The sequence below is a fragment of the Heterodontus francisci genome, chromosome 2, assembly GCF_036365525.1.
Source record: "Heterodontus francisci isolate sHetFra1 chromosome 2, sHetFra1.hap1, whole genome shotgun sequence".
In the NCBI taxonomy this organism is placed as follows: Eukaryota; Metazoa; Chordata; class Chondrichthyes; order Heterodontiformes; family Heterodontidae; genus Heterodontus; species Heterodontus francisci.
This window is the reverse complement of record NC_090372.1, coordinates 168,507,978-168,520,139: the sequence shown is the minus strand read 5'-3', so window position 1 is coordinate 168,520,139 and position 12,162 is coordinate 168,507,978. Positions and strand designations below refer to the sequence as shown.

Genomic DNA, 12,162 nt, shown 5'->3' with positions numbered 1-12,162 from the left:
TCCTCCTCATCAACAACCTGTGGGTCACTATTGACCAGAAACATAACTGGACCAGCCTCTTAAATGCTGTAGCTACAAGAGTGGGTCAGAGGCTGGGAATTCTGCGACAAGTTTCTCGCCTCCTGACTTCCCAAAACATTCAAGTTGAACATTATTCAGGACAAAGCAACCCGTTTAATTGGCACCTCATCCACAAGCTTAAACATTCACTCCCACACTGGCTTCAGTGTGTACCATCAACAAAATTTCCCACAACTCACCAAGGCTTCGTAGTCAGCACCTCTGAAATCCATAGTCTCTACCACTTGGAAGAAAAAGAGCAGCAGGTGTATGGGAAGAACACCACCTGCAAGTTCCCTTTCAAAGTTGCACACCATTCTGACTTGTAAATATATTGCTGTTCTTTCTTGCTGAATCGAAATTCTGAAACTGCCTCGAAAGCAATAGTAGTGCCTTCACCACATGGAATGTAGCGGTTCAAGAATGTGGTTCACCACAATCTTGGGCCTTGTCATCGATGCCCACATCCCATGAATGAATAAAAAAAAAAATTCCTTGGTTACTTGTTACATTTCACCAATCAGAGTACATTCCCTTTAAACTCAGATTACAAGGTTTCCTTAACTTCCTTCCACTTTTTTAATTTTGCTAATTTCCTGCTGTTCAGAACCTTATCCGATGGATTTGAGAAGTCCATGTAGATGTCCGTAGAGGTTCCCTATCACTCTGTTGATGACCTCGCAAAAAAATGAACTAGAGTGGTAATATATAATCTACCCTTCACAGTTACATGTGAAATTCACTATATCCTGACATTGATTTCAGTAACTTCCCCACAGCTCACATGAAACTGACCGGTCTGAGTACAGATGCTTTTCACTTACCACTTTGGGATTTGAACTCATGACTTCTGGGTTGATAGTCCAACACCAGCACCATTACACTACCCTACCCACAAGGCCATTTCTGATGTGTGTGTGTGTGTGAGACCTGATAGCCCTCTCTCTCGAGTCAGGTTGTGCATTCAACTCCACTTCAGAGAGGACAAAAATTACTCTTGGCTGACACTTCAGTGCAGTATTGAGGGAATGCGGCACTATCAGAGATTTCATCTTTTGGATGAAACGTAAAAGATCCCTTGGCACTATTCCAAAGAAGAGCTGGGGAAGTTTTCAGGGAAAGTACAGGCATTTCATCATTGAAGAGAGACTTAGAAGTGACCTTATAGAGATATACTTAAAAAAAAAAAAGAGAAATGGTAAACCTGGAACACTAAGTTAAAGCTTGACAAGACACAGAATTTAAAGGCAAACAAGCTCATTACTTGCCAGTGTCCTGGTCGATATTTATCCTCCAACTATTACTTTTTTTAAAACAAGGTTATCTAGTCATTAATCATACTGCTGTTTGTGGGACCTCACGGTATGCAAATTGACTGCAGTGTTTCTTGCATTACCAATGGCAGCTACACTTGAAAAGTATTTCATTGGCTATAAAGTGCTTTTGGATGTCCTGAGTTTCTGAAAGGCATTTATAAATGCAAGTTTCAGGAGAGGAAGGGAAATCAGGAAAAAAAAAAGATCAAATATAGAAAAAACATAAGCAGCAGAAAGCAAAATACCGCGAATGCTGGAAATCTGAAATAAAAACGGAAAATGCTGGAAGTATTCAGGTCAGGCAGCATCTGTGGCAAGAAAAATGGAGTTAATGTCTGACATTGTTTTTTTTATTTTGGATGATTTTGCTTATTTTGAGGAACCTTTTGTTAGGTAGGAAGATGGTGCTGAAGAGAGGGAACCACTTACAGTATCATCTAAAATGGGGGTCAGGAAGAGAAGTTGTGAGAACAGATGTCTAGTGGATTCAGGTTCGAGGGAGTATGTGGTAGATCTCATGAATGACATGAGCTTGGAGAATGTGGAGAGGTAGATGGGGAATGCTTGAGAGGTGACTGATGGTGTAGGCTTAGTTTGGGAGCAGCTGGTTGGAGATCTGGCTTAGTGGGAGGAGGTTGACAGATATTTTCTATCATGGTTGACAGATATTTTCTATTATGGAGACAAAGAAATCTTTGTTAAAATCTTGTTAAAAGTCAGGGTAGAGAGGTTTAAGGGGGTGGTCAGTAGGAGATAAAAGTCTTTAGGTTATCTTTTGCTTTCCAGGGTGATCGTGTAATGAGCTCGTTTGCCTTTAAATTATATGTCCTGGCATGCTTTAACTTAGTGTTCCAGGTTTACCTTTTCTCATATCGTTTATCTTTTAGTATATCTGTAAGGTCACTTCTAAGTCTATCTGATGATGAAATGCCTGTGCCTTCCTATGTGACCATCAATCATAACCTAGCAGTTATGCTACAGGATTAACAAACACAGAAATCTTGAGTTCAAATGTCAGTGTCAAGTTGAAAAATTGTATTCAAAGCATCTGATAATTTTTGGGCTAGTACCAGAAATGGCCATGAAGGTGCTGGATTGTCATAAAATCCTAATTGGCTTACTGATGTCCATTTTCAAGAAGAGAACTTGTGCCCTATCAGGTGTGGCTTACATGTGATGCCAGTTCCACATTATGCAGCTGAGTCTTAATACCCTCAGGGTATTTAAGGCTGGTCAATAAATACGATCTTGCTGGTATCACCCATTTTTTTTTTAAAGTTGAAGGTAGAAGTTTAAAAAAAAAAAATTTTAATAAGCATTTTCCTAATCTTTCTCCTCCCCATCCTTCACTCCTCTTCTGAAGGTGTTGACGGCATACTGCAGTACAGTTCTCAGCCAGAACCTCGCACTACTACAGGATCATCCCAACTTTTTTTTTCTCCATTACCAACTGTTTCCTTCAATGCTTTTCCCTGCTCTCTCCACCCTCAAATCCAACAAGGAGTACAAGGAGCTTGGGGCTTCTTTGCCACTAAGATTGAGACTATCAGTTCAGCCGCCTCTCACATTTGCCACAGTAACCCCCCCTTTCCCATGCCAAACAACGCTAACCCTTCCCTTTGCATTGGCCCTGATACCCAGTTCTTTCTCTAGTTTCTTTCCTATCTCCCATTGTGCCCACTTTGAGTTCATCTTGTCCTCCTACCTCCTCTACTCCATTCACACTAAACATCCAACTTTCTTTTGTAGCTGCCATGCTAGCCGACAGTGTAATTGGTTCCGTTCTCCTCTGGTATTGTTCCTCTCCCTTTCAAAATTCCTGTAACCACCCCTCTCCTTAAGTAAATTTAAGCAAATTGCCCCATTTCAAACCTCCCTCTCAGCAGTCCTTGAATGTTTTTCAGCTCCCAAATCTGTGCCCATCTTTCCTGCAACTCCATATTTAGAGTCATGGAGTTATACAGCACAGAAACGGGCTCTTGGCCTACTGTGTCCGTGCCGGCCTTCAAGCCTATTTGAAACCCATTTTCCAGCACTTGGCCCGTAGCCTTGTATGCTGTGGCGTTTCAAGTGCTCATCTAAATATTTCTTAAATGTTGTGAGGGTTCCTGCCTCCACCAACTCTTCAGGCAGTGTGTTCCAGATTCCAACCACCCTCAGGGTGAAAAGTTTTTCCTCAAATTCCCTCTAAATCTCCTGCCCCTTACCTTAAATCTATGTCCCCTGGTTATTGGCATCTCTGCTAAGGGAGAAAGTTCCTTCCTATCTATGCCCTTCATAATTTTGTATACCTCAATCAGATACCCCCTCAGCCTTTTCTGCTCTAAGGAAAACAACCCTAGCCTATCCACACTGTCTCCATAGCTGAAATGCTCCAGCCCAGGCAACATCCTGGTGAATCTCCTCTGCACCCTCTCCAGTGCAATCACATCCTTCCTACAGTGTGGTGACCAGAACAGTACTCCAGCTGTGGCCTAACTAGCATTTTATACAGCTCCATCATAACCTCCCTGCTCTTATATTCTATGTCTCGGCTAATAAAGGCAAGTATCCCATATGCCTTCCTAACGACCTTATCTACCTGTGCTGCTGCCTTCGGTGATCAATGAACAAGTACACCAAGGTCCATCTGACCCTCTGTACTTCCTATGGTCCTACCATCCATTGTATATTCCCTTGCCTTGTTATTCTCCCAAAATCACCTCACACTTCTCAGGATTAAATTCCATCTGCCACTGCTCCGCCCAACTTACCAGCCCATCTATATGGTCCTGTAATCTAAGGCTTTCCTCCTCACTATTTACGACGCCACCAATTTTCGTGTCATCTGTGAATTTGCTGATCATATCTCCTATATTCACGGCTAAATCATTAATATACACTACAAACAACAAGGGTCCCAACACTGATCTCTATGGTACACCACTGGTCACAGGCTTCCAATTGCAAAAATAACCCTCGGCCATCACCCGCTGCCTCCAATTTGCCAAATTGCCCTGGATCCCATGGGCTCTTACCTTCTAAACCAATCTCCTATGCGGGACCTTATCAAAAGCCTTGCTGAAGTCCATGTAGACTACATCAACTGCTTTACCCTCACCTGCACACCTAGTCACCTCTTCGGAAAATTCAATCAAATTTGTTAGATGTGTAGATGTGATCTCTTCCTGACAAAGCCATGCTGACTATCCTTGATTAATCCCTGCCTCTCCAAGTGGAGATTAATCCTGTCCCTCAGAATTTTTTCCAATAGTTTCCCGACTACTGACGTTAGACTCACTGGCCTGTAATTACCTGGTTTATCCCTACTACCCTTCTTGAATAATGGTACCACTGTCCTCCAGTCCTCTGGCACCTCTCCTGTTACCAGAGAGGATTTGAAAATCTGTGTCAGAGCCCCTGCTGTCTCCTCCCTTGCTTCACATAGTAGCCTGGGATACATCTCATCTGGGCCTGGGGATTTATTCACTTTTAAACCCGCTGAAACTGCTAATACCCCCTCCCTTTCAATGCTAATTTGTTCAAGTATATCACAATCCCCCTCCCTGTTAGCTACACCTAAATCGTCCTTCTCCTTTGCCCTTAATATACTTATAAAGCGCCTTGGAATTTTCCTTTATCTTGCCCGCCAGTGTTTTTTCATGCCCCCTCTTCGATCTCCTGTTATTTTTTTAAGTACCCCCCCCCCCCACACTTTCTATACTCCTCTAGTGCCTCCATTGTTTTCAGCACTCTGAATCTGCCATAAGCCTTTTTTTCCCCCCTTATCCAATACTCTATATCCCTTGACATCCAGGGTTCCCTGGACTTGTTGGTACTACCCTACACCTTTACGGAACATGTTGGCCCTGGCCTCTCTCTGTTTCCTTTATGAATGACTCCCACTGGTCTGATGTAGAATTACCTACAAGTAGATACTCCCAGTCCACTTTGGCCTGATCCTGTTTTGTCATGTTGAAATCTGCCTTTCCCCCAATTCAGTACCTTTATTTCCAGTCCATCTTTGTCCTTTTCCATAACTACCTTAAATCTTAGAGTTATGGTCACTATCCCGAAATGCTCCCCACTTCTACCAATTGTCCAGCTTCATTCCATAAGATTAGATGCGGTACCACCCCTTCTCTAGTAGGACTTTCTACGTGCTGGCTCAAAAAACTCACCTGGATACACTTTAAGAATTCTGCCCCCTTTAAGCCTTTTGTACCACGACCATCCCAGTTAATTTGGGGAAGTTGAAATCCCCTATTATTATTACCCAATTATTTTTACACCTCTGAGACTTGCCTACATATCTGCTGCTCTATCTCTCCATGACTGTTTGGAGGCCTCCAGTACACTCCCATAACCCTATAAGTTCCTCATCCTCGAGTACCTGTCCAACTCCCATTTAAAATTATTCATGGAATCAGCTTTCATCACCTTTTCAGGTAGAGCGTTCCAGGTCCCAACAACATTCAGTGAAAAAAAATTACTCCTCATCTCCCCTCTAGATCTTTTGCCAATGATTTTAAATCTGGTGATTCACCAATTCGCCAGAGGGGCTAGTTTTTCTCCATCTACTCTATCAAAACCTAATCATCTTGAAAAGCTATTGAATCACATCTTCTGAATAACCTGTTCCGATGAAGGGTCACTGACCCGAAACGTTAACTCTGCTTCTCTTTTCACAGATGCTGCCAGACCTGCTGAGTGGTTCCAGCATTTCTTGTTTTTATTTCAGATTTCCAGCATCCACAGTATTTTGCTTTTATTTCTGAATAACCTTCTCTGTTCCAAGCAGAACAATCTGAACTTTTCCAACCTCTCCCTGTAACTGAAGTCCCTCAACCCTGGTAAACCTCCTCTGTATCCTTTCTAACATGCAAAAGTTAGATATCGATGATACATTCCTCTTCAAATAACTTCTGTGATCACAGAAGTTAAGAACACTTCGGCCTTTTTTTGTGTTCTACCGTTATTACTGATTGAAAGTGTATTTATAACCAAGTAACTCATAATAGAAGCCTAATAGGGAACCTGCAAACAAATGTTGCTTCTGTAACTTAACGTTTCTGCTCCTGATGGCATTGCCCAGTATAGAACTGAAACATAACAATTTATATTTGTCTTTAGCGTAATAAAAGATCACCAGATACTTCAGAGGTGCCATAAAGCCAAAGTTGACACTGAGTCGCATGAGATATTACGGCAGGTGACAAAAGCTTTCTTAAAGAGGTACATTTTAAGAAGTGCTTTAAAAGGAGGAAAGAGAGGTAGAGAGGTGGAAAGGTTTATGGAGTGTATTTCAGAGCTTGGGGCCAAGGCAGCTGAAGGCACTGCCACTAATGAAGCGATTAAAATTGGGGATGCTCAAAAGGCCGGAATTGGAGAAGTACAGATCTATAGGAGGGTTGTGGGGCTGTAGGAGAACATAGGGGTGAGGCCATGGAGGGATTTGAAAACAAGGATGAAAATTTTAGAAATCGAGGTGTTGCTAAACCAGGAGCCAAACATAGATCAGCGAGCACAGGGGCAATGGGCGAACAGGATTCTGTTTTTGCCCTTGCCACAGCACTGTATTGGATCTACTCAGTCACACGTTAGGAACATAGGAACAGAGGAGCAGGAGTAGGATATTCAGACCATCGAGCCTGCTCTGCCTTTTAATATGATCATGGCTGATCATTCACTTCAATGCCCTTTTCCAACACTATCCCCATATCCCTTTATGTCATTGGTATTTAGAAATCTGTCAATCTCTGCTTTAAACATACTCAATGACTGAGCTTCCACAGCCCTCTGGGATAGAGAATTCCAAAGATTCGCAATCCTCTGAGTAAAGAAATTTATCCTCATCTTGGTCCTAAATGGCTTCCCCCTTATTTTGAAATTGTGTCCCCTGGTTCTAGACTCCCCAACCAGGGGAAAAATCTTACCTGCATCTACCCTGTCTATCCCTTTAAGTATTTTGTAGGTTTCAATGAAATCACTTCTCATTCTTCGAAACTCTAGAGAATACAGGTCCAGTTTCCCCAATCTCTCTTTATAGGACAGTCCCGCCGTACCAGGAACAAGTCTGGTGAACCTTCGTTACACTCCCTCTATGGCAGTAATATCCTCCCTAAGGTAAGGGGACCAAAACTGCACACACTACTCCAAGTGCGGTCTAACCAAGGTTCAATACAATTGAAACAAGACTTCACTACTGCTGTACTCAAATCCTCTTGCGATAAAGGCTAACATTTTTTTTATTCATTCATGGGATGTGGGCGTCGCTGGCCAGGCCAGCATTTATTGTCCATCCCTAATTGCCTTTGCGAAGGTGGTGGTGAGCTGCCTTCTTGAACCACAGCAGACCATGTGGGGGTAGGTACACCCACAGTGCTGTTAGGAAGGGAGTTCCAGGATTTTGACCCAGCGACAATGAAGGAACGGCGATATAGTTCAAAGTCAGGATGGTGTGTGACTTGGAGGGGAACTTGCAGGTGGTGGTGTACCCATGCATTTGCTGCCCTTGTTCTTCTAGTTGGTAGAGGTCGCGGGTTTGGAAGGTGCTGTCTAAGGAGCCTTGTTGCATTGCTGCAGTGCATCTTGTAGATGGTGGAGGGAGTGAATGTTTGTGGATGGGGTGCCAATCAAGCGGGCTGCTTTGTCCTGGATGGTGTCGAGTTTCTTGAGTGTTGTTGGAGCTGCACCCATCCAGGCAAGTGGAGAGTGCTTTTTGATGGCACTGTTGATGACACCTTCTAACACTTTGCTAATGATTGAGAGTAGACTGATGGTGTGGTAATTGGCCGGGTTGGACTTGTCCTGCTTTTTGTGTACAGGACATACCTGGGCAATTTTCCACATTGCAGGGTAGATGCCAGTGTTGTAGCTTTACTGGAACAGCTTGGCTAGGGGCGTGGCTAGTTCTGGAGCACAGGTCTTCAGTACTATTGCCGGAATATTGTCAGGGCCCATAGCTTTTGCAGTATCCAGTGCCTTTAGTCGTTTCTTGATATCACGCGGAGTGAATCGAATTGGTTGAAGTCTGGCATCTGTGATGCTGGGGACTTCAGGAGGAGGCCGAGATGGATCATCAACTCGGCACTTCTGGCTGAAGATTGATAACATGCCATTAGCCTTCCTAATTGCTCGCTGCACCTGCATGTTAGCTTTCAGTAACTTATTGACGAGGACACCCAGGTTCCTTTGTACATCTATACTTTCTAATCTCTTATTTCAGTAATACTCTGCACATCTGTTCCTCACATTTTTCCACATTGTATTCCATATGCCATGTTCTTGCCCACTTACTAAGTCTGTCCAAATCCCCTTGAAGCCTCTTTGCATCTTCCTCACAACACACATTGCCACCTAGTTTTGTGTCATCCGCGAACTTGGAAATATTACATTTGGTCCCCACATCCAAATCATTGATATATATTGTGAACAGCTGGGGCCTAAGTATTGATCCTTGCGGTACCCTACTCGTCATAGCCTGCCAACCTGAGAATGACCCGTTTATTCCTACTCTGTTTGTTGTCTGTTAACCGATCCTTGAGCCATGCCAGTATATTACCTCCTATCCAATGTGCTTTAGTTTTGCTAACCAACCTCCTGTGGGGGACTTTACCAAAAGCCTTCTGAAAATCCAAGTATACTACGTCCACCTACTTTATTAATTCTGTTAGTAACATCCTCAAAAAAACTCCAAGAGGCTCGTCAAAATGATTTCCCATTCATAAATTCTAGAAATGCAGCATGACCTGGACAATATCAAGGGTTGGGCTGATAAGTGGCAAGTAACATTTGCGCCACACAAGTGCCAGGCAATGACCATCTCCAACAAGAGAGAATCTAACCATCTCCCCTTGACATTCAGTAGCATTACCCCACTATCAACATCCTCGGGGTTACCATTGACCAGAAACTGAACTGGAGTAGCCATATAAATACCATGGCTACAAGAGCAGGTCAGAGGCTAGGAATCCTGTTGTAGGTAACTCACCTCCTGACTCCCCAAAGCCTGTCCACCATCGACAAGGCACAAGTCAGGAGTGTGATGGAATACTCTCCACTTGCCTGGATGGGTGCAGCTCCAACAACACTCAAGAAGCTCGACACCATCCAGGACAAAGCAGCCCGCTTGATCGGCACCCCATCCACAAACATTTAATCCTTCCACCACTGACACACAGTGGCAGCAGTGTGTACCATCTACAAGATGCACTGCAGTAACACACCAAGGCTCCTTGGACAGCACCTTCCAAACCTGTGACCTCTACCACCTAGAAGGACACGGGCAGCAAATGCATGGGAACACCACCACCTGCAAGTTCCCCTCCAAGCCACACACCATCCTGACTTGGAACTATATCACCGTTCCTTCACTGCTGCTGGGTCAAAATTCTGGAACTCCCTTCCTCACGGCACTGTGGGTGTACCTACCCCACATGGATTCCAGTGTTTCAAGAAGGCAGCTCACCACCACCTTCTCGAGGGCAATTAGGGATGGGGCAATATATGCTGGCCTGGCCAGTGACGACCACATCCCATGAATGAATTAAAAAAAAAATCCATGTTGATTATGCCCAATCAGATCATTATTATCCAAGTGTCCATTTATCACATCCTTTAGAATAGATTCTCGCATTTTCCCCACTACTGATGTAAGGCTAACAGGTCTGTAGTTCTGTTTTCTCCCTCACTCGCTTCTTACATAGTGGGGTGACATTTGCTACCTTCCAATCTGCCAGAACCATTCCAGAATCTATAGAATTTTGGAATTTGATCACCAATGCATCCACTATCTCCATAGCTACCTCTTTCAACACTGGGATGTAGAATATCTGGTCCTGGGGACTGATTAATCTTCAGCCCCATTAATTGTATTTTATGGCATGACAGTGCACTATGCCTCCTTGACCTGTCTGCAGCCTTTGACATCCTCCTGCCATGCCTGTTCTCCATTGTCTAGATCAATGGCATTGTTCTTCCTACATTCCAGTGTTTTGTTATCCAGTTGTAGTCAGAGAATCTCCAACACTGCTTCTCTTCTCACAGCTCCTGTTTCCTCTGGAATTCCCAAGGATTTATCCTTGGCTCCCTCATCTTCCTCATCATCATGCTGCCCTTTTGTTAAATAATCAATAGATATTGGGTCAACTTCCGCTAGTAAGCTGATGACACCCAGCTCTGTCGATACTTCCACTGAATTTGTGTTGTCAGACTGTCTGACATCTAGACCTGGATGCGTTTCACTTTTCTCCAGTTAAACTTTGGGAAGATCAAAGCCATTTTCTTTGACCACTACCATGAACTCCATACTTTAGTCTCCCGATTCTATCAATCCAACTGCTGTCTCCGGTTGAACCAGATTGTTCACAACCTCAGCATCCTATTTGACCCTGAACTGCGCTTCTGATCCCAGATCCATTCCAGCACTAACACCTTTGCCTCTACAACATCACCTGGTTCTTCCCCTGCCTCAACCCCATCAGCTGCTGAGACCCTTATCCGTGCATTTGTCACCTCCAGACTTGACTACTCCGAAGCTCTCCTCCTGGCTGGACACCCATCCATAAACGTCATGGCCTGATGGCAATGATCCATTTGTGTGCAAAGGTTGTAATTCTTTCAAAGGGGGAAGGACATACATATGGTAGGTAATCTCGCATTCACCTGTGCAAGCATATATGAATAGATAGATTTGTACACAAAAAAAATTCTGTTGTGCTGTTAAAGCAAAATTGTGGTAAAAGTTGAAAAATTACATGCAATGTCAACCCAACTGTTTTTTTTAAAATCAGGAACGGTAAAACTATTGGATCTAAAGTCTGTATCTCAGACCTTAAAGAGTGCTAAACGTGAAACCGTTCTGCCTGACCACATAATCACTAAAAGAGATGAGGAGGTTGAAGGAGAACGTGAGGCGTTTGAAAATGAAGATGATCAAGATAACTACACTGAGACGTTGGCTATAGAAACCAGGCCGCGGAAACGGAAAAGTGCAAAAACGTCGGACAGAACTCTGATGATCCAAGAAGAAATTGAACAGAAACAAAAAGGAAGGCGTCAGAGGGACTTTGATAACACAGAACTGGATGATGATAGTGACGAGGAGAAGAAAAGGAAAGAGAAGATTCGATCTTCAGAAGAAATGGCTGAACTATGGAACCAAAATCAACAAAAACTGCTTGAACTAGCCTTACAACAATATCCAAAGGGGACTTCTGAACGCTGGGACAAAATAGCAAAATGTGTAGCAGGAAAAACAAAGGTAATATTTCTCTATTAATAGAAAACTTAGATGCAACAGCATCATAAAGCTGGATCACACTATGTTACTGTACGGTCATGGCCTGTATTGGTTCTTTATATCGCCAAATAACTTGAAAGACGTATGGAATTTGATGCATTTTAATGAGGTCAGGCTTTATGTTACAAATAGCGGCGCAGTGGTTAGCACCGCAGCCTCACAGCTCCAGGGACCCGGGTTCGATTCTGGGTACTGCCTGTGCGGAGTTTGCAAGTTCTCCCTGTGACTGCGTGGGTTTTCGCCGGGTGCACCGGTTTCCTCCCACATCCAAAGACTTGCAGGTGATAGGTAAATTGGCCATTGTAAATTGCCCCTAGTGTAGGGAGGTGATAGGGAATATGGGATTACTGTAGGGTTAGTATAAATGGGTGGTTGTTGGTCGGCACAGACTCGGTGGGCCGAAGGGCCTGTTTCAGTGCTGTATCTCTAAATAATAAATTTTTAAAAATAATAATAGCCCTTGAGAAGATGGTGGTTGTCTTGAACTGCTGGAGTCCTTGGGGT

General features: G+C 43.6%; 1 protein-coding gene across 1 annotated transcript in view; it reads left to right on the top strand.

Annotated features, from left to right (window-relative positions):
- dnajc1 (DnaJ (Hsp40) homolog, subfamily C, member 1) overlaps positions 1 to 12,162 on the top strand; it is a 264,300-nt gene that overhangs the window by 241,165 nt on the left and 10,973 nt on the right. The window contains exon 11 of the mRNA XM_068013710.1: positions 11,150 to 11,619. Within this exon, the coding sequence (XP_067869811.1) occupies positions 11,150 to 11,619 (470 nt within the window). The remainder of the gene's footprint in view (positions 1 to 11,149; positions 11,620 to 12,162) is intronic.